The sequence below is a fragment of the Gymnogyps californianus genome, chromosome 2, assembly GCF_018139145.2.
Source record: "Gymnogyps californianus isolate 813 chromosome 2, ASM1813914v2, whole genome shotgun sequence".
Classification (NCBI taxonomy): domain Eukaryota; kingdom Metazoa; phylum Chordata; class Aves; order Accipitriformes; family Cathartidae; genus Gymnogyps; species Gymnogyps californianus.
The window spans coordinates 152,669,764-152,693,401 of NC_059472.1; the positions used below are offsets into that span (position 1 = coordinate 152,669,764).

Sequence of the window (23,638 nt, forward strand, 5' to 3'; positions counted from 1 at the left end):
ATTACATTTATTTAATGTGAAAAGTAAACCTTTTACACAGTGCATCACAAGAGAACAGTGTGACTGAGAAAATAAAAAGGCAGTGTGCTACTGAATTTTAGTAAAAATTTATGCATTCAACAATGCATCTGAAATTTTCTTATTTGTCATGTTAGAGGATATATTTTTACCAATATTATGTAAAGGAACTTTTCGAAATAGATCTAGTGGAGGATTAAATACACCAATCTCAGTCCTCAATTAAAAAGAGTTTTGGACAATTAGCTGAACTCTGCATGACAGCTACTTTCCCTAAGATGAAATACAAATGACTCCGTTACCACCTAGAACAGAATATGCAAGATGAATGCCAGTCCTCATTCATGTAGAGCTATACAGATTTTAAACACTGCAACCAAAGACACTGCTTTGCTGATTTAACTGAAAGTCCAGTATTTTTCTTTTGGAAAGAATGGGGGAGAAAACAAAACAATGAGTGGTTTTACTATGAGCTAAATTAATAACCTCTGAATGAGTTAACGATACCTTCTGCACTAGGATTTTAGTGTTAGTTTTTGTAAAGCTGAGAAAATGCAGAACTACAAGATCATAGATGTAAGCCAAGAAAACAGATGTATTTTCATTGTTAAAGTATAAAAAAGCTGTGAATTTTGCCTGTGGTTATTTCTACTTTATGTTAGTTTACATGCCTGTTTTAGCTTCAGGTTTTCAAATGAACTCAAAACTCCATCAACAGAAACCGGAATTTTGCCCAATTTCAGCATAAAACCAACCATGACACAGTTCAGATAATGTAACCACAGGAAGAGCATAAATCATAAGCTACAGCCTGAGAAGAGAAAGTAACTCATGAGTCAAGCCTGGAGTTTACTCACTTGGTCTACATATAATCAAAAAACTCAACCTGTTAAGACTGAAGTTCAGGACTACAGTAGGACTAGAATCCAGGTAAGCTTTAACTCACTTTTGCTTTAACAACAAGAACTTTTCAGAGATTTTGTAACTGCTGTGAATAGGTTGGAAATGTTGTATTCCACAACCGTATCAGTTAGAGCTCTGATAAATAAACCAGATGACATTACAAGTTTGAATTTAATTTGAATGATACCAAACGGTGACTCCAAAATTCCAAACCATCTGAAGAATGAGAAGAAAAGTAGTTGCTCTGCAGAAAATAACTTTCACGTCCCATTCTGTTACAGTTTGATTTGTGTAAGCTCAATACTTTTCTACATAAAGGCTTTTAAAAAGCCATTAATAAAAATGCAGTTCTGACTTTCCATCTGATGTACAGTCATCTCCCATGACAAAAGCATTACAAGGGCGGATTCCGAAAGAGCGTATTGATTGATGTCTGGTGCCTACCTGTCTACAGGTGAAGACTTTGAATTGCGTGGTTTCTTCACTTGGGCATACAAGGCTTCCACTGTCTGCCCTTCCCTCGGGCTCTGTGGTCGGGTGTTCAGCGTTATCGTGCCGCTACTTGAAGAAGAGTCATAGGAAGCAATCCCAGCGTACATTGGGTCCGCATCACAGCCAAACGTCCGGTTAAAATCCTGTATCTCTGCATAGTCACGTTCACGAGCTTGTCTCTCTCGAAATTCTCGAGTTTTTGCTTGAATTCTGAAAAATTAAAAGAAGGCTGAAACTCATTTTTTTCCCCCCAATCAGTTGAAAGCAGCAGTTAGCAGACACTTTAGGTAGCCCATCTTAATGAAAACCACTGAAGTGTTTCCAGTTTCAGTTTGTCACGGAGTCTCAGGTTTACCTTGGACATTGAAGCCTAGCTCGAAGCAATGCTACAATCAACACCGGGCTTTTAGGAAGAAGTATGATTATCCATTGTCTTTTCTTTCATTATTAAGTTAAATAATGACTAGCCATAGCTGTTGGTAAACAGAGTTTACTTGTTGTTCCATGCATCTTAGGATGCCTGTGTTATTACCCAACCTGTCTGAGAATGGCCTGACACCATTCATATTGTATTGTACGCCGTCAAAATCTAACAGATTTAATGGTTCTAATGCCTGTATTTAGAGAGGAATTTTAATGGACTTTCTTGGCCCAATACTACAAAAATCATACTTCTTTCAGAATTTAAAAACTTCATAAGGATAGGACACACACATATATTTATGTATGCATGCATGCAGTAAACAGCAGAAGTAGATTTTTGTATCTTTTAAAATGTGCATGTTTGGTTTAAAATGTAAACAAACTGAACCTGGCATCTCTCAAAAGTAGGCAGTTTCTTCTCAGAAAGTAACAGCATGTGTCTTATGTTAAAGTTACAAATGAAAGGTGATGCTGTACTGGGGTTTTGTATCTAGGTGCACTTGTTTAGTTGTGTGATAAAAAGTGACAGATAAAAACAGATGACATTTAGGAATCTGACAAACACAAATTGAGCACAGGTCATATTTTCAAAAGCACACAAAGCTATTACTAAAATTTGATCTGGGCTTCAAAGTTTCTTTGGCATTTTAGAAAATTTGATGTATCACACACAACTGAAAAAAACAGCTCCCCCTTACATTGTCTCCCCAGACCAATTTAATGCTCTGTCATCATTGCAAAATGAAGCACTCAGCTGTCTCCTCCCTTCCTTTAGTAAAATGTGCTCCTTTTTCATCTAATACAGCCACGGCTACACAGTGTGACAGCATTCATCCATTCAGACTACAGCTCTGTGCACCTCTGTTACGTGCCATTTCCAAAGACAACTTGCTCACCAAGTTTTAACGAGAGCAGCCTACGCAAAGCCTCTGTCACTTTTGAAAGTAAGCCTTGTCTCTTTTGAAAATAGAAAAGCCTTAAAGTCAGGTAACTTTGACATTTTTGGAAATTTTAAACTTAGCCCCATTCAAGATTAGTCTTTGCAAAAAGAAAAGGGGATACACAAAGGGTGGGATTCAGGCTGCAGATAAAGACATCAGAATTTAGGTGCCTGCAGTAGGTGAGGTCACACCAGCTATGCATGCAGGCTCCCTTTACAGTCCAGGGAGCTGTAAGTCAGCAGACTCCAGAGTTACACAGCTGCCGCGCTAGTCGGTACGTCCTAGCATGAAAGGAGTCGCTCTATAGACACTTTTGATGCTCTTGCTTAGGTCTTCCTTGGGAGCTTGGATACCCAGCCTTGATTCAGCTGCTCAAACATAAGCAGCTATGGCCACCTCACCTCCCCAGGTAATCCTGCTGGACCTCCAGCTGCTGGGCAAGAAGGACTCCTGCAGGTCCTTGTCACATCTGCCAGCCCGGTGCTGACATCTCAGAGACTGTGATAACTCAAATGACACAAGACGTCTGTGTTCAAGCACGTGAATCCAGCCCTGAGCTGCTAGGTGAACACGTAAACTTAAGTGTCTTCATCAGATTGAGTCCCAAGCAAATTGTTCTTTCTATGCTAACAAAGATCGCCATAACAAAAGAAGGGAATAAGAGGATGGCATGGATAGGCAGACCTATTTTCCCCCCAAATCCTACAAGTATTGACCAAGGATACTGATTTGGGATACAACTGATCGGCTGAACTCCCTTGAACAGCCAGTGCCATCTACATTAATGGTTCAGTGATTCATTTACATGCCCCAAGTTATACCTCAGCATAATTCCTCTTTTTATGTTTACTACCACTGACTTGTGCATCACAACTCTCACTCATATTCAGTCACAGTGGAAAGAAAACCAACCATACCAAAAAAAAAAAAAAAGGGGGCAAATAGAAGAAATCTGAGAAAGTTTAACTTAAACCAACGTAAATTTTTATTTTTGCAATTTTGCAAATACAAAATTATTTTCTTTACTGGTTGCTTTTTATTTTAATAGGGAAAAATGAAAATGAAAACTGTAACACTACTCAGCTGACAGCATGTTCCTCCACAATTTCAGCAACATGAAACTGTAATTGTTTTTTGCTTAATTTACAGTGAAGGACTCAGATTTAAATCCAAAACCCATTTCAAATTTAAAATGTGTTTCTGCATGCCTATTTTTAAAATAAAAATGTATGTTTTACATTGTCCTATACTTCAAAGCTGTAATTCAGAAACGTTACAACCTTAATCACCTGGAAGGTATCTATGCAGAGCGAAAAACAGGCCTGAAAATGACCTGCAGTTGTTGATTCCTCTCTGCAGGTTTCACTTCCAGTTTGTAATCCTGTGTTAATTACCCTGTGGAGGAATGCATTTGTCTATTGATATTTGTCCTCTGAATGGGAGAAGCAAAGGAAATCAGAAATTTCCTAGACATTGGTAGATTTAATTTTAATTTCAATGGACAATGTATCATCACATACTGGAACACTGGGTGACACCAATTTGAGCAAAAAAAAATCCATTTATTTTAGATAACGAAAATTTCAGTGTATGAAATCTGACAGTATAGCAATAATGTGGCACAGAGTAATTCAGTCAGAAGAAAACACTGTTATCTGAAGTGCTTATAAAACAGAATTACCTGGTGGTAACTGGTGATATTGGCCTCAGTGTTACACTGACTGCTATGAGAGATGCTGGTGAACTTATCTAACTTTTGACCATGAATATCACATCACCCTCCACAGGTGCAGACATGAGTGTCCCCCGTTTCATGTTAACCAACTTTTCTCATGTATCTGCTTATCGGCTATTTAATAACTTTGGACACAGCACCACTTGCAGCAAGAACATTAAGATTTTCCCATGCATGGTTCAATGAGGGGTACTTATTCCTGTTCAAGTGGGAGAGAACTGATTGTTGAAGTGTTATGCAAGTAACTATGTTCACATCCACCAGGAAAATTTTTAGAATATTTTCTACAATTGCTAATACAATGTGTTAATACACATATGTAGTATTAAAAATCAGACTCTAAACACATTATAAATCTTCCTGTTAATTATAACCAAAGTACCCATTAACCATTTGCAGTAAGTAACATTTAACAACGGATAACTCTAAAGTGAAACTTATAAGATGTCTGACTATACTGACACCCAAAATGTTCTGATTTTTTTCTTTTAATTAATTTTCTGTGCTTTAAGTTTAAACCACTGTGCAAGTCCTATCACTTTCACATGACAAAAGTATAGGTATTCTGATTACTTAACATATTTTTGAATATTGTTTAAAATACAGCTTTGTGTTTGCCTTCTTCAGGACATACTGTGTTTAAATATTATGTCTCCAAACTTAAAGGAACCAAGTGACCAGGGAAAAATACGTAGACATACTATTGAAAAGAATAACAGCTATCAGCTGAATATTGCACTATCCCTTTTGCAATTATAATAGTTTTAAACTCTGAATATATTTTTATATAAGAACCTGAACTTAATGCGACATTATTTTTTATGTTGACCCCTCTCCTTGTGCGTGTGTGTGTATATGCATTATATGGTCTAAATAATTTGTTAGCACATACCGCATTAAGTATACGTACGGGAAATGCCGGTGCAGACTATTGTGGCAAAGATTAAAATGATTATGTAAACACACTGTGCAGCACAGACGAGAACCTGGAATTTGCTTTGTTCTTCAGCCCTAAACAGCAATGCTCCTGCTATTGAAATCCAGTATCGGGAGAAGTGTTTGACCACAGTGCTTTGGTTTCACAATGTGGATATGTGTATTAAGCTGTCTTGACTGAATTGTATTCCTTCATGACATGGCACAATAAAAATGCATATGTCTGAAATTTCAGGTCAGCTAATTTTTAGGATTTATGGCCTTCCTATGGATTTTGTGTGGGTTTAACAATAATAATAATGCTTAGTATTCACATAACTCTTTTCATCTTCAAAGAATTTTGCAAAAACTGCTAATCAATTTTGCAGTGTTTAAATGAAACTAAACTTTTAAAAATACAAAAGCTATCCAAATAAGTTTCTAAACCCTTCTTGCTGAAGTGTTAATACTGAAAATGTCAACAATGTACTGTCGTGCTTTTGAGACTCAAATTATAATGTTCAGTAAAGTATAAACTATCCTCACGCATTTGTGTGCCATTCAATTCAAAATCTAATGATAACTGCTTCAAATGACAATATTTTAGCTGCAGCACTTCCTATAATTGTTAGAAGAGCTTTTCATTGCAAGCTAATCCAGTAATGATAGACATATCCATTGTATAGCGATTCCTATGCACGTGAAATGGTGGTCACAAAAGTAAGGGAAAAGCATATGCGCTGCTGTCCCCAGCAAACAGCAGCCACCCCGCTCCCTTCTTCAAAACTCTGTGAGTGAGATTCAGCTTTCAGATGAAGGCAACTACCATTTTAGACACCTAAATTTAGTTGTCAACATATGTTTTGGACTCCCAGAAGAGCTGGTCAAGATTCAGTCACATCAGGCGGCTGCCCGCAGGGTCTAGAGAGCAGCTCAGCTGAACATCTGTAACATGGCCATTTTAAGGTGAAGCCAAACCCTTCTCCAGGCTCTACCGTGTCGAGTATCCCTCCCTTGACCACAAAGAGCATTTAGCCATGTGGCTCATATGTGGATACTAAATAATCATATTAGTCTGAGAGCCCCATCCCACCCTGAGCCAAAAGTTTACAGCAGTTCTGTCTGAACTAAACTCTTAACGTTTTCCAGCAACAGAAAACTCAAATCTGTGGTGCTGGCAGAGCTGTTGTGAGTACAAGTGAATAAGCAAAGTTGGCAAAAGAAGAGAAATCAACCCTAATTTCATGTAGTGTTAGGAGTGAAATTATAAATATATTCCCAATCCCTTGGGAGCTTCAGTCTCCTTTGTGGGATTTTTTCATATTAGTAATTTAGATCCTTGCAAAAAATCACCTACTTATCTTAATTGATGAACACAGCATGGGAAGGATATTCATGGCTAGTACATTACATTTGCTGTTGCAATGGCAGCAATGTCCTCCCCTAAGAGCAGAAACAAAGTTGGCTGCTGCTTCTGGTGTGCAATTGCTTGGTCAATTCAATTAATCCTCCTGCTGCTGCCAGGATTCTGCTATTGCCCAAGTGATAATCCACAACCTTGTCTTTTCCACCAAGGCTCACTCATTTACAAAATCAGTATTGAACACTTGTAGTTCCACACATGTGAGATGGCTGACAATGTTTATTAAGGATAGAAACAGCATTGTGTAAGGACAGAAGCTAAATGACAAGCCATTCACCGCTGCCAGTTCTCAGTTCTTCTGCCATCAGACTGGCATGCACTGGGATGATGGATTGAAAACAGAGAAAAACAACGACACATTTATAAAGCCAGTCAGCTTTGTTTAAGTTAGTCAGATGGGATGAATACATTCGGTCCAATTTTTGCCAGGTATCGTTTCTAATAAAGAGGTCAGGATGTGCGTTGGCCAGTGGCCAAACCTTGTCAAATTGGTCCCCTCCTCCTTTGCTAGTGAAAAATACCTTGCAGGCACAGCACACCAGCAACTAAGCCAGGTCTTGCTGTTCCTCCTCCCCCTCTCCTCGACTGCCTTCAGGGCTTTAATGGCCCTTTTTCTAATTTTTGGCAATCAAGTCAATATGGGAGTTTGTCCTCTCCTATATTTTTCTTTGACCTTTGCCTGGATCCAAGCAGAATTTTTCTGACAACTACTCTTCTAATGAGGGTACCTTGATTATAGGCATTATTGTGATTTCCCTCTGAACCAGCATATGACACTTAGCTTTTCTTATCACGATTAGAGCTAGTCAGTTATCACAGTTAGAACCACCTCTCAGCAAAGCCATCTGCCTTCCCGGGAAACTCATTCTAAAGGATCACTGTGGGCAACGGATAATCATGGGCAGCAACAGCGGTAGCTTGCAAACAAGAAAGACACTTCCTCTTCCTCATTTGCCCCCCCCATTTCATTCAAAACTTTAGCATATTAAAAAAAAAAAAAAAAGTCAGAAAATACTGCTACATAAATACAATTTTTAAATTGAAAGACTGGAGACCAACCTTTTTCAAGTCATTAAAAGAAAACTATTAACAGTTCTGCCTTATCTCCTGTGTACATACATGTGTGGCCAGCTGGCTGGAATATGACTGTCGTCTGATCTCAGACACATGAAGAAACACATACAAAACGTGGTCAGTTTGCTATGGATAAGCACAAGCATACAGGGACAGAAACAGAAAGGCCAAAGTGTAATGTGAAATAAAAGTAGCAGGGAGCTTTAAAGATAACAATAAATCATTGCGTAATTGCATTAGCAGTAAAAGGAAGAGCAAAGAAAAGGTTGCTCCCCTGCTCAGTAGTGAGGGAACGATATTGACAGATGATGCTGAGGAGACCTAAGGCTTAATGTTTTTTTTTTCTTTGCATCTGTCTTCATTGAAATGGTTGATTGCAAGCAGGTGGCCAGCACAATTGATACTGCCACTAATAACAAAAAGATCTCCAATATAACAGCAAAAGAAGTAGCTAGAAACTAGTTAAGCTAGTTAAACTTCATCCAACACACACAACTGTCTGAGGCAGTCTCAGACCTTTTTCAGTAACCAGGAGAACTTGTGGAGGACAGCTGAAATATTGAAAAACTAGAAAAAGTCAACCATCCCTCAGAGGAGGAGGAAAATTACAGACTCATCAGTTTAACTTCAATCCCCTTTGAAACAAACTATTGGTAAGCACAGAGAAGATAATGGGACGAGCAGTAGCCACCATAGATTTATCAAGAACAGATGTGGTCAAGTCAGCCAGATTTCCTTCTACAACACAGTAAATGGCCTTGTGAACAGAGCAGAAACAGTACGTCCCAGGCTAAGAAAAACAGCTACGGGATGGATGCAATAGGTTGAACCAGGCAGTTCCTACAGAGTATCTAGAGAATAGCTCTCAGCAATTCACAGTCACGCTAGATGGATGGATCGAGACATTTTCTGCATGTATCTCTCTCTGAATTTACTCAGGGTTTTCATTATTCATTAGGACGCTATTGAATCTGCAGAAAACCCAAATGAAGGAACTTTGGAGGAAAGGATTAACATTTCAAATGTTCTTGAAAAATAGACAGAGTAGACTTCAAAAATAGAATTAACTTCAGTAACAGCAACTGGAAGGTAATTTACATAGTTGGAATAATTAAGCATACCAATTAAAGGTAGGGGTAAAAACTGTGAGTTGCTTTTTCAGGAATGGATCTGGAAGTTCTACTGGACAATAGATACTCACGAGTCAGCAATGTCAAGCTGTTGGGGAAAAGAAAAAGACAGAGTGGGGACATAACAGCAGTCTCCAGACACAAGGAGGAAAAGAATAGTGTTTTCCATCTCTAATGCAAATACTAGGTATTTAAACTGCAGCAAGAATAATTGAGACTAGATACTGTGGGCAGGGGAACTTTCTAATGAAAAGGTAGTGGAAAAGATTGCCATAGGAAGTCTATGTCATTGTAAACTGAAAAAAAAACCTGGATGAAACAAACATCTTGCAGGAATGGCATACTCAGGAGATTCTACCTTGGAAAAGTGACATGATCTCTCTTTCAGATCTAAAATTCTGCACCTACATAGAAATTTTACACACATATATATCCTACGTATTGGTTCTACAACAACAGAGAAACATAACAGGGACTACACATAAAAAGAAAAAGGAAAAAAAAAAAAGCTGCCCACCACCTTGAAATTAAAGAAATGCATCTACACAATCAGACAGTCTTAATTTTCTTTCTCCTTCAACAATCACAGCCTATCTGCCAATTAGAATATGTGATAGTACTTACTGTCTCTCTGAAGATCCCCCCTCCTCAAATCCCACATGCAGAAGAGATGCATGAGAATTTCAAAAACCTTTAATGAGCTACAACCCAGGAGGGCTGTAGTTAAAAAAAAGGGGGGGGGGGGGGGAGGGATAAAGGTGATAAGGTGATTACTGTAAGTGCCCCAATACATTAAGAAGAGAACAATATGCTCATTTTTATAAGGAGTTATTTTAAAGAAGCCTATTAAAGAAGGCAGTAAAATACAAATGAAGATGTAAAGAAATGAAAAAATGAAGGCGAGAAAGTAAATATTATGCTTATAAGCAGGTGAAGTGCAAATACCAATTTGAAACCAAGTGACATTGATGAAACTAAAGGAGACATTAGAATAATTTCCTCTAACCTGGTGGAATCTCTCATGTATTTCACCCCTACCTTTCCCTATCCCCTGACCTTCTTGATTCATCCTTTGTCTTTTCAAAGTGAAGATACATCCCCCCAGCAGAGTATCTCAAACCTGCTTTCTTGGATCTTGGAGTTCACAAGTGAAAATCCTTGCTTATTTTGATTTTAAAAATCTGTAAATTACCACCCTACTTACATTTCAATGGAGCTTTTAGACTACTTTGCAGTTAACAGTCTGCAGCATTTCAGGGTGGAGGGTACATCTGCTGTGTTTTTTTTAAAGGATATGTTTCAACCAAAGGCAAATGTATCAGGTACATAGGCAGCATAGGTCCTCCCGTCTCCAAAACAAACACTACCATGACTGAAATTTTCTTTCCCTATTTTCATGTCTGATCCAAGGGTCAGTGACCTCAGCAGTGGAGGATCACCCAGATGGGCAACTGGGACTGTTATCCTGCTTGGAACCATGTTGCATTAAAGAACATCATCGCTATCTGTAAGCAAAATGGAATTTAGTTTTTCTTTTGCATTACAAAACTGGCCAGAAGAGCTGAGATTTACACCTATGACAACAGATCCCTGATCGTTAGATTAACTTAGCTCTAATCTCCTATTTAGCCTTTTGCTGGACTGAAGCAGAAAGGAAGAAGATCATGAGATTCAGCTGTTGCTGAAACATGACTTGGGAGAGCTCCTGCTTCCATCCCTCCTCACTTTAAGAGCACTGGTTTCCTCTCTCACGCAGGCTTTCTTGGACCATTTCTTCCTCTAAATTTTTTTTTCCCCAACTGAAGAACAATGCCAGAAAGCAGCACTGGCGGGTAACATCTGAATTCTGCAGTTAGATGTGTAAGGAGCAGGTGTTCCCATATGTGCAAGAAACAAATGACACAGGCATACCATATATCAAATGGTACCATATATCATACCCATACATCAAATCAGTCATTCCCAGATACTGCAGGCAGTAACTGGAGGTCCAGCTACAATATTGTCATCAGTTGGTTGAGCTGAGCCTATCCAGCATCTACACTCCTCTAGCTGAAGTCTAGTAACAAAAGTGGGTATAAAATTCTGCCGCTAGCTCTATTTCAGGTCCATTATTCTGTGTTTCTAGAGTACTATGCGTAAAGTAGCCTAATCCTGAAGTTGGAAAATGAAACAGTCTGAAGTGACAAAAAAATGCAATGAAAAACCTCACAACAAAGCAAGGGATTATGTGAATCTCATACACTGAAGTAGAAAGAAAAGGAAAAGAAAAAAAACCCCCACCAACAGAGAATGTAAGTCAGTATCTTTGCTCAGGAGCCCCAAATTAGCACCCACACCACCTCTCGGGATTCACTTCTAAAACCTTGCTGGGTCACAGTACTGAGTGAGAGCATAAATCTACAGCATAGCCAGAAACAGAGCCAGGTTTATAACCCATTAAAAGGTTTGTTCTAGTGACTGGTTACAAAAGAAAAGTTTCAGCTGTGGTGTGGAGGGGGGAACCTATCTGCCTGTCTTGAATGTATCATTAGGTGTCTTTCTAGTCAGTCAAATACTTGCTGCTGTCTCGAAGAATTAGAAAAAAAGAGTGGGTTTAGTGCTTTATCTTATTGTTAGACTCCAGTAGTGCAGTCTGGAAAATCTGATGGGTTTTCAGTTCTGTTCAACTCAGCAACAATAAGTTCAGTAAGTTAGTAATCATGGTACAGCCTTTTTCATTCTCAAATAAGTGTCTGCTACAGCAACTCTACCACTAACAGCATAGTTTATGGGACATCAGAGGACATACTGCTGCCTTACCCTAAAGTTCTTGGCATTCTAAAGTGAAACACAACATATTAGTGCTCTTACTTAGAACTGAAATTTCTGAGAGACCGCTGAACTCATATGATCTGCAAGACACCTTAAGCAAATTTCTATCTCAGAAGATTATAAAGACCACATAAATTATATTTTTAAATATTTTGCAAGGGACTTGGCTGGACCTTGCCCAGTACACTGTCTTGAATCACTGTAGAGGAATAATAGAGAAAATATACTTTCAGCATGATGTCTTAAAATCTCTATACTTACAATATGTAGCTAGAGAATGTGAGGAGCTTTGTTTAAAAAACTACCTCAGCAACTATTATTCCACAAAAGCTTCAATTTACGTATCTCCCAAAGTCAGTATTTTTATGAAGTGGAACTGGTCTGAAATGTTATTCCAAAGCTCAGTATTCTTATGCTTTATTTCTGTGTTCTCTTACAAAAATTACTGCCATTGATTTGTTTTCACGTCCTGCACTCTCATCCATTATGTAAAGAACCACTGCCAAAAACAATGCTACAAATCTCAGTGAAACTGGAATATCCCTTGACAAGCAGACCCCATCTCAAAATAAGTGAGAACGAGAAACACATTGCTTTGATTTTCTGATTCACAGAGGAATTTTTTCTCTCTTCTCTTTATGGGCTAGGAAGGGGGTGGAAGTTTTATCAGAAAAGATTTTACACAAGTCATTTTAGAAAATATTTGTATTCTGAATGTTTGCAGTAATAACGGATTTAAAGGTAATAGTTCTTGTGAAAGCTGTTAAGTGGCATCAAAATACAGCAGCAGCAAAACTAAAGCTGAACCTTTGCGTTATTTTAAAGACACAAATAACACTTAGGCTATGTAAGAAACAAAAATCCTCTCTTTATCACAGTATGTTGTCTTTTTTCCTAAAAGTAAGATGAAACTGCTTGATGAAAATATTTTGCTTAAGGGGAAAAAAGTTGGGGTTTTCCAATAAAAATATTATGGTCTCTCTGGGAAATCTGGAAAGACACCAAGAATGTCCTGCTGTTCAGCCCCCTACTCCATCTGATACTTTAACAGTTCCAGATGGCCTTTACTACAGGATGACCTCCCCTCTATTCTTTTATTATGACCTTTGGGTCACAAATTATCTATAGGACGCTGCTGTCATTCTGTAAGACACTGTTGTACTCTTTCATCTAAAGAATAAAGATGCTTAACATTAAAACTCATCTTTGTTAGGCTGACCTTCCAATGATGATCAAAACAGACAGTTATTCCAATCAATGTCATTGCTGGAGAAAATATGTTTCATTTTTTGCAACACTGACATTAAGAAACTAAGGCATGGTTTTAAATCAGATCACTTGTGCAATTCTACTTGGCTAGACAGCATAGCATGTTATATTCATTTAAAATATCAAAAATATTACTGTAACAGGTTTGATGAGTTACATTGATGTGGTGGGTTTGTTTTTTGTAAGTTATTGATGTGGTTTTCATGTAAACTTCATTGATAGGAGGTAATAAAACTTTATGTAGGTTTTATTAATTATTTGTCTTTCTCTGTCATCGTAAATGGAACACACTGAACTTGCATAGGAAAATATAATAAATAGTCCCAATGTACTAAATAAAGTAATAAGGTTAATTTCTTTCCTGCTGTCAGTAAATTCATGTTAGCAGTCTCTCGTCAGCTTGACATCAATTAATGATTTTAATTCCAGACTCTTGTCACAGTACTCACCACCCTTTCGTCTAATTAAAATGGATGATGCATGATGAAGGGAAAACACAAGACTTCTGTTCTTGTTGTAACATTTCTATTCATTAGTATACTTTTACAACAAAGGGCTTGTGGCTTTAATGGTACTAGAGAAAGATGAAGAGAAGTTTATTATATGTTGGAGATAAAGACCCTTATACCCTTAGGAAACATACAATACAGGAAGCATTTTACGGAATGACCGAATCCTTCAGGAAAAAATATCAGTGTTGTTTTAACTACTAATGAACAGACAGAATGTTTCACTCTAAATTTAGGAAAAATCATTACGTGAACAACACCCACTGAAATCGCAGCCTTGTTTACATTCACACAAAAAATGCTGTCAGCCTATTGATTGATCTCCAAAAGTAACAGCGAATCTGCCAATACAGAGACAAATGCCTGGCCCACCTCCCCCAGACAGCATCTCTGCAAGACCAAGATCCTCGGTCATCTCTCCCACTCCTTCTCCCGTACTCTGGCAGCCGCAACAGCATCGCCTCCTACCTCCAACCACTAAAAGCATCTCCCCAGTCCCCATTAGAAACAGAGGTTTCGCCCAGTTGATAGCAAGGCGCTAAGATTCACTCTGCCGTACAAAGCCCTGTTGAGGTTTCCAGCCTGGAGCACCGCTGAAGGGCGACGTGCCCCGGCCGGGGCCGCGGCCTCGGGGGGGAGGGGGGAGCCGAGCCGAACCGAGCCGAGCCCAGCCGAGCCTAGCCGAACCGAGCCGAGCCCAGCCGCGCCGGCCGCCGCGCAGCGGCGCGGGCAGCCGCGCACAGCCGGGTCGGCAGCTCCCCTCCCGGCCCCGCGGCCCCAGCCGGCAGGCGCCGGTCCCACGGCACGACCGATGCCAGCACCGGTGACATTTGCACAGACATGGATAACAGTAACAGCGGAATTATGTAAATTCAATTCCCTTTGTAACCTAAAGGAACAAAAGGTTACGTTTTCCAAAATAGAAAGGGGGGGAACTAGCAAAGAGGCAGGTTTCTTTTCCAGATGATAACTATACATATGTACGTACAAAGTGCGGTACTGCTTTGCTGTGTGTTAATTGTCCTCCAAGAAGTATAGCAGAGACTAGAATTGTACGGCTGCTTTTTCAGAGCAGAGGAGCCCCCTGGCTCCAAAAGCCCCCACCTGACTGCTCCGTCATCCTCCCAGCATTTCTGGAGCCGCTGTCATAGCGCTTCCACCAGTACAGCTCTTTAGTTCTGTTCCAAAAGGTTTCTTTCTCCTTATCTCCTCAAGACTGATCCTCACAAAACAGGTGTTTAAGCACCTGATTTTGCATCCATTTCAGTGGAAGTTGAGGAAGAATACAATACTAAGATTAAAAAATTTTATGGTAACCCAGTGATTTATAGCACATTAGTAAAGCTCTTAAGTCAGTGTATTAACCAAACAGAGAAAATATCCTGTAGACTCTGCTTTCAAGAGGAGGAAGTGCCTCTAGAGGCGGATTAAAGCATAAGCACTATTTGCCCATAGCTGGGATCACATACTCTGAATCATGAGATTACATTAGAATTGCAACTTTCATCTTTTAAGCATTATCTAGCAGTGAACCATGCTGGATACAGCTGAATTTCTTGAAAACTTCACAAAGAAGTAGGTTTATTTCATTCCTCCTTTATCTACTACCCGGGTACAAAGAGTAAAGTTGTTTGGGTTGGGGAGCACTTCGTTTGCTAGAGGAAGTCAGTTCAAGGCTGAAGACAGGGCCAGCACGCATGGCCTTGCCAGGCGGGTCTCAAGAACTGCACATGCCCGAGCTGAAGAAGGGCAGAACACAGGCAAAGGTTTTTGATTTGCTGAAGATTTATTTTGTAATGAACGCAGAGCTGCAGGGGCAAAAAAAAAACCCAACAGAAAAAAAAATTCAAGGAAAAATCTGAGGGTGAAAGAGGGAGAGACAAAGGTTATCAGAACGTGCTGTTAGAGGGATGTCTCTCTCCAGCAAGGGCCACCAATAAAAACCAGAAGACAAAAGCAGTAGTTTTTCTGAACAGTTCTGTCTTCACATCTCCTAAGAAAGAGACTACACTACAGGGTCTTGAAGAAGTCAGAAAACATTCCAGGGCAATCAGGTTGCAGGATACCAATGGACACACTGGCTACATATTGAGAAAATCCTATCCCGGGAGGCCCTCAAAGACCAGATGTAGAGAGTTTCTAAAGTGGAAAGGTCTGTGGGCTTCCAAAGGTTTAGATCCAGCAGCACAGCAGAAGGTGACCATCCACATGAAAACTAACTGGGTTGTAACACTGATTCTTCTTGGTCGTTGACAAAAGTTTCAAAATCTGGTTTTAAGTCTATCCTATATAGCAATGCCTGTGTAAGACTGTAAGTAGTTTGAAGCATCTCTGAAAGCTCAAGATATTCTATGCATCTCCAAGCTGTAAAATCTAAGACATTACTCTTAGGAAGATGGGCCAACCACAGGTGCATCAGGAGACTCTGGAATTGATAGAAGACCTTCTGTAACAAAACCAAGAAGGGCCCAGGGCTGTTTTCTCAGTCTATCCGAGAGAACGCAGCATCTCAGTGGTACCCAGTTTTAGTAGTCCAGTGATGGACGAGATGACAGCATGGCAAAGAGGGGCTCCAAGTTAGTACATATATAAAATAGCTGTGATCTGGCACAGGAATAGAGCTAATTGAATTCAGGTCTTATTTGACTTCCTCAAGACTCTGCAGTATGGTCTCTTTCTTAGGAGACACAAGGCCAAGTTCAGAAAACCTATTGCTTAGTTTTGCCTTAAGGTTTTGATTGGTGCCATTGCTGGGGAGAAGCACCCTTTCTAACAGCACACCAGAGCCCATCTGGATTTCCAGATCAGTGCTTGGCAGATACTCAAGGATAATGCAAGCAGGCTTCTTTTTCTGGAGTAAACCAGTGTTAAAGAACAGTGACATGGGGACAATGTCCTATGGCCTTGGATGAACTGTTAATCCAACATTTGGAGGATTTACAAATAGCAAGCATTTTACAGCAATTTTGGTAAGATTGGTGGGTGGTCTCCTCAGATGACGCTCCTAATTGTTCCAGTATTCTATTTCATTGAAAGCTGCCTGTATATTCAACTCGATAATTTCATTTTCTGTTCAAAATTACTTTAAGATTGTCAGTAAACACGTACCATATACAGCTTAAGAGATACACAGCTTAAAAGATATGCTCCTTAATAAGAAATTATTATTAATAATATGTTTATAAAAGGCAATTTTTATTCATTTTAATCATGGTACATTGAAGAACATTAATTTGCTTATTTGTCTCATAATCAATATGAACACTACTTTTAAGATTTTAAAGAAAATACTATTGTAAGCACAATACTATTAAAATTATCAAGTCAAGGCATAATAATTCCATAAAATTGTGGGCATGATTGATTTTTTAATGGACCATTCACTTGTTCTCTGACCCCCTAAGGATTTTTGCTCCTAGCCTCTCATACATAGTAAATTCATTAAATCCAACCTATTTCCCCAAAGTATTGCATCATTATAGAGGTATACAGTATCAAGCACCAAGTAAAATAGAGCAAGTGAATTGTACTGCTAAAAACATCGAGGAGGAAAAAAAACACGGAAAACAAAGTTAAAATAGCAGCCATTATGAACCAACACTGACAGCAATATTTTACTCTGTCTCCTAGTAAGCATTTTGAGGGATTGTTCAGTTAATTTGCAAGAGTACTCTTCATTAATAGCATGTATCTAACATCATTATTTTACAGGATCAAAAGGAAACCCTCTGCAATCTAACTGCAAAAATATTTAGTCTCTATGGACCAAATCAACATCTGAATTTTTCAGAAACATAAGGAAGCACCTCACACATTTGGTTGCTATTTTATTGTCTTTTATTAGTTGTACATGCCACTACCCCAAAGAACTTGCATTCTCTTATAGACATAACACAAAGGAAAGCAAATACACAGTTAGGGAAAGAGAGTAATGGGAGGAGGAGGACCCGTGTTACGATAACATCAAGCTGTTATGAAATTCTGGCACATGCATTTTCTGCATTTTCAGTAAACACATAAAATTGTTTTTATGACACACGAGGAGTGAGATTCCAGGAAAGATTCAAATTGGTTAGCATAACTTGATGGACAGGGATTAGGAATTTGCTCCATGCATTGGGGGCTATACAAATAATTTCATAATTCTACCTTGGTACCCAGCGTGACTATTGCAACCTCTCTTACATCACCACACGGACAGTCTATACTCTCACCATTCTTACTGAGAGAGACAGAGAGACACAGAGAGACAAAGAGAGAGAATGAAGAGAGAGAAAACGTTACTAACTCAAACCTCAAGTCTTTCTTCTATGAATAAATGTATATGGCTGATTTTCTGCGGACCTAAGGTTCCTAAGAAACCCTCTGTGCTGGGCAAGCTTGGGTTCAGCAGAGCGTATTAAGCCAGGGATCAAGCTCTGTGCACGTGTGGCTAACCTCCCCCCTGCCCTGAGCTGGCTGGAGCGACGGAGGCAGCTTTCAATGGCTCTCCACCCCTGGCATAAGTTTATCCACACAGTGGCTGGTCTGCCCATGCGTAAAGGAGAGTTGACTGCACAAACACCCTCATATCCAAAGTCACTTATTTCTTCAGTTCCAGTATTCCCTTTTACCATTTAATCTGAAAGCACGTTACTCTTAAAAACAGGAACAAATTTAATGACTTTGCTTCACTTTTGTTAAAAAAGAGAAAATAAAAAACAATCAGACAAGTAAAAAACAACCAAGCACTGTGATCCAGCCACCCTCTACTGTCAGAATGGATGGAGAAAGACATGAATACATTTTTATATCAATTTATGCTAGTATATCTGTTAAAGAGTAAAAAATCTCCCCTAATGTAATCCAAACAGATGGTCACAAATGATAAAGTTTCTGCAGTTTCACAAGTTACTGCTGATCTTCATTAACTAATAAATGTATACTCCTAGCCTGCCTTAACTGTAACATAAATCACTCAGCCCTAAAACAACTGAAAGCAAACCATTTTAGGTTTAACTGAGGAGACTACACAAGAGTTACTGTGGCTCTGCTACTCCAGTGAGCTGTTACAGTGATGAAGCCATCGTTCATAAACTTCTGTTGTTACCCGCAGAAGACCAATGTGCATAGAGATGATGGTTAAAGGGATCATTAGGACTAACTAGTCATACCTCCTGTACAAGGACAACAGAATTTCCCTCCATAGTTCCTGTATCAATCCTCAATTTATGGCTGAGCTATAGCATAATTTTTAGATAAATCATTCCAATTCATAGTTCACTTTCACTGCTAAACGTGTCTGAAGCTATTTACCATTCACATTCAAACTCTGTAACCCTTTGAAGTTTGTCTCCTTGCTGAAGAGATATCTACTCAAAAGGTCTTCTCTCCACGCACATCCCCGAATAGTAGTTAATTTACGACCTAAGCTTTCCAAGATTTTGACTAAATTGATATAAGAGATACCAGAGTCTAGGCCCCAAATATCTAGGGCTACAAGAGACAGGATGAAAAGTAGATTGGAAATACTGAGAAGAGCATATGACGTATATATTATATACGTTTTTAATGTTAAGGGAAGCTGACAAGGAAAAATAGAGGTACTCACCACTCATTTTTACAATTAGCAGTTTAATATACATATCATTCCATAAACAGACTGCATGACACATAAATAGACTGAACTCCAGTGACAAATATACTGGTAAGTATAATTTTTAGGTTTTTTCTAAATATATCAATAAAAAAACTAGATATGCAAGACTTTGAAGAAAAATACAAATCATACTTCATTCTATATAAATATTTGTTTTCTGAAAAGGTCAATAAAATCAGTTATAGAATATATAGAGAAAACATTTCATTTTATTACTTCAGTCTCCTCAATAAGGAAAGGAGCTCTGGGTCTATAAAAGACGCTTAACGCAGCCAAAGAAGCTGTTGATACTAATGTCCAAAATAAATCCAGCTTCATCTTGTTATTTAAAGTATATAAACATATCAACATTTGGGAAATTTCATCAGTGAAAATTGAACTTCAGTTATTTAATTTAAGAAACAAACTCTCTCTATCAAGGTTTAAGCAAATACTGAAGTCTACCTCTCCTGTTCTTGCTTCATTCGTATTCTCTCCTCTTCTGAAGTAAGAGCTTCCTGCACTTTTATTTTACCAGTTTTCTCACTCTTGTCATCTTTGCGATGTTTGCCAAACCTGTTAATAACACACAAAAAAAGAATCTAACTTGTGAAATGAACAAAACTGTATTTTCCTTTTCCTATGACAAAGAGAGTCCTCCAAGAAGGGCTGCTTGGAAACCAGGAAGAGAAAGTGCAAAGACCTCAGAATCTCAATTTTTAATATTTTCAGGCTGCTTTTGGGGTTTTTGCGTAGGGTTTTTTTATTTTCTTTTTATTTCACTCCCCTTAAAAGTTTATAGAATCCCTCACTAAAGAACGGAACAAAACAAAAAAAATAACAGGACCACATTCCTTTTTTCTGCCAGGATTTTGGGGTCACTATTCTTAAATACACAGTCAAACAATGTTTTAGAAATTACTCATCACTATTACTGCCAAAGAACGCAACTCAAGTTTACATTAAATGAAGGTTTTCACGTATGAACTGCAAGAGACACAGCGCTGTATGTCTGACAACTGCCCAGAGCGCAGTACCCCCCTCCGCACCCATCCCACAAGAGCAGTTTCACCACACAGTGGACACCACCCAAAATTTATTCTTTTTCAGCACCAAGTTTTTTTTAAACTTTATTACTCATGACTCTTTTCCCCCAAGGGTGTTCCAGTGCAAGGAGGGTGAGTGGAGGGATGGAGCTGGCTCGGCTGTCCCAGACAAAGCAGGATGCTGCCAACCCAGTGTTTGCCCTCTTCACGTCTCCTCTTCCCCTCTACCGGCTACATTTCAAGTATTTTACATTTCTTCCATATTTGCACATTCCACTGTTTTCTTTTAACTTTCAGGGAGAGCACAGTTTGGCATTTGAGATACTCAGTTATTATTAGGACAAAATTGCGTGTATTTCTTAGATATTTCAGACCTACTCTGAAAGGAATGACTTTTGTATAGAGTGAACTAAACAAACACTTAAATATAGCCCTTAAATACATCTAAAGTTTAGATGACAATTTTCTATTTCAGGCAGAAGGGATAACACATATCTATTAAACAGTATCTTATTACAATACATACCTATTAAACATGGGATCATTTATCATACCAAAAGCAGCAAGAATTTTTCTTTTTTTTAATCAAATGCTCATATGAGAGCAGACTGACACTTGTGACACTTCACACTCAGGTTCACATCAAAAGTGAAATGAAAGCACTGAAACGTGCAAAGTCCAGCAATGGTGCGGACAGAACACCCTGAATGCTCACAAACAGTGAAGTAAAACACAGAGTTCTTAAAACTTTCTTCTGACCCATGAATGTAAACCGTTTAAAATATTTAGAGTCCACCAGGCATTTACAATATTTTTCCTTTTGTTCCTGTTAGTTCTAGTACAAAGCTATTGTGTGGGTTGAAGACTTACCACACAGCGACCCTGCAGAATGATTAATTTCTGGTCACTCAGTCAAAAGATATTATTATACTGCGTAACCATGTTTATGGCTCTTAGAGAAGCTGTTTGAAAACACAACAACACAAAAATACAGCGCAGGAGCATGGACACAAACTTTAAAGTGCGTGGCTGTTCTCCACAGTTCCCAGATTGCTCATTTCCAAAGTAATTCAGGCATCTGAAAACTAAAACTGTTCATTAACAATCATCTGAAAAGGGAAAGGCAGAGGACACGATAGGGTTAAGAAACATAAAATAGGACATAAAGTCTCTGATTTTATAATGTTATATGTAAAACTGACAGACTTAAATTCAGTGACTAGAAACATCAGCATGTATCTTTTAAAACATCCACCTATTTATTAGAGAGTAGTCAAAACCATTATACAAAAGATTTACATATATGACACAAGAGATTCAAATCAAGTTCTGGATGTTGTACACCAGACAAAAGAGAACAGTTAATTTAAAATAGCCCTAAATCCTCTAGCCAAGAGAGGAGTTTTGGCAGAAAAACAGTGGAACTGAGCCATTTTACCCTGATACACAGAGAGTGCCAGGGGTGGCAGGGGTCTGACTGACGGAACACGCAGAGCTGCGAGGAGACACACAACATATGTGGTACTGGAGCACAGCATCTCTGGGATGCCCATGTTTGCTTCTGTCTCCTGTCCTTCCTTGACCCATTCAAAATGTCAGGCAAAGCAAAGGAACCAAATTCTGGAGTAGCCAGTTTATTTTTGAAAAAGAACTAGTGGTTAAAAAAAAAAGAAAAAATAGATAAAATTGAATTAGTTAGTACCCATTAGGTTTTGGCAGCAAAACAGAATTTCTACCACCATAAATCAATTCATTGCAAGTATGAACAGAAATATATTGAAATCAATACCTTATGAAAAAAAATAAAGTACACGGGAAATTTCTAATAATCCTTGTAAGCAATCTAGTAAATATCTGGTCAGGCTGCATGATTGTGGGGAGAGTATTTCTAACATTAACATGTAATGCAAACCTAGCAAAAATCGATGGTTTGAGTTTTCAGATCCAACCGCCCAAGTCCAGAACACACCACGCTCGTGCTGCATTTCAACAGAGGCAGAGGTAGGTTTACCGCACAGGCAGCGCTCGGAGCAGCAGGAGGGCTCAATTTGCTTTGACTCATGAGCAAGCTGTGGCAACAACCCTTCTTCTCTTTCAGGGTTTTCTTCCGATCATCGGGGAACGAACTTTCCTTCTGCCCTCGGGGACCATCCTGACAAAGTCTCCAGAAGACATCTCTGGTCCTTTCCCAGGCATTTCAAAGGGTGGCCATATTGTTCCCACTCTGACGGGAGACTTTCCAGTGCCCATCTCTGACAAGCTCTGTGGTCATCCTGGCAGTGGACAGCCTGGCAGAGTATGAACCACGGTGGTCTTGCAAAGTTGCCTTCTCTGGACTTTGTCACCCGCAGAAGTGATATATCTGCCATAATCACCACTGCCTGTAACAAGTTCAGCAACATTAACTGCACTGTCCCTACACTCGAACCCGGAATAATCAATGCCGTCCTCCCCCCTCCCTGATTGTGGCTTCGTGTTTTTAACTTCATCACCTGCACAGATAGCATCTCCATGATACTCGTAAGTCATGGACCTGCAGAACAGTTTGGAAGCACGCTGCCCTAAATGAGTCTGGCTCTGAAGAAGTCTGCATACTTTTAGCAAAACCTCTGTGCAAAGATATTTACAAATTCAAGATTTCTCTGTTCCACCAAGATCGCAAGCCTAACAGCATCTCTGTTAAGCTGCAGCTTACAATAGCAGAAGTAACAGACAAAGGAAAAACATTTTCCAGGCTCCACCAAGCACTTGAGAAAGGTGTTTAAAAGAACTGTGATGGGGATACATATGTACACACCCCACCCCCCTCCTTCTATTTCTGTAGGAGCAGTCAACAATCCCCACTCCAAACATCATTCAAAGGTTTTGGTAAGATTACTCTTGCTAACAGTAAGTGTGTTTGCTATTTATTACTATTAAAAGTGTTTGCTCCACAAAGTACGATTTATAGTCATAATGAAACCCACAGCTCAAATCAGCATCCTCTCCACCAAATTTATAACAGACATTTATAAATTGTTTAACATTCATATTCAAGCCAAGTTTAACTACAGAAGAGCAACATCCAGTAATACTAAGGCACCCCATTAAAGCGAGCTGTTAACACTCCCTCAACTGTACTGTGGTAACTACACTGGTGTCAAGCTATTCAAAATCACCAGTCCTAATTTCCTCAGGTAGATGTTTCCTACTCTGATTCATGAATATTAAGTAAAACAGGACACTTCGAAATAAAAATAAGAGTATTGAGATCACTGAAATTCAAGCAGTCTATGCAGTATCCTTTCAAAACACCAAATGCACATCCCACAGCCGCCCTGCACTGTCTT

The 23,638-nt window shown here is 39.0% G+C and overlaps 1 protein-coding gene across 15 annotated transcripts in view; it reads right to left on the minus strand.

Annotated features, from left to right (window-relative positions):
- The window catches only part of PARD3 (par-3 family cell polarity regulator), a 462,214-nt gene that overhangs the window by 99,514 nt on the left and 339,062 nt on the right, over positions 1–23,638 (minus strand). For 9 of the 15 annotated variants that reach the window (XM_050915860.1, XM_050915856.1, XM_050915855.1 and 6 more), the window contains 2 exons: positions 19,729–19,839; positions 1,366–1,623 (listed from right to left, as the gene is read on the minus strand). In XM_050915860.1, the coding sequence (XP_050771817.1) occupies positions 1,366–1,623; positions 19,729–19,839 (369 nt within the window). Of the gene's footprint in view, positions 1–1,361; positions 1,624–19,728; positions 19,840–21,935; positions 22,691–23,638 lie in introns of those variants that run through there. The other 6 variants (XM_050915861.1, XM_050915859.1, XM_050915854.1 and 3 more) reach the window with 3 other exon arrangements.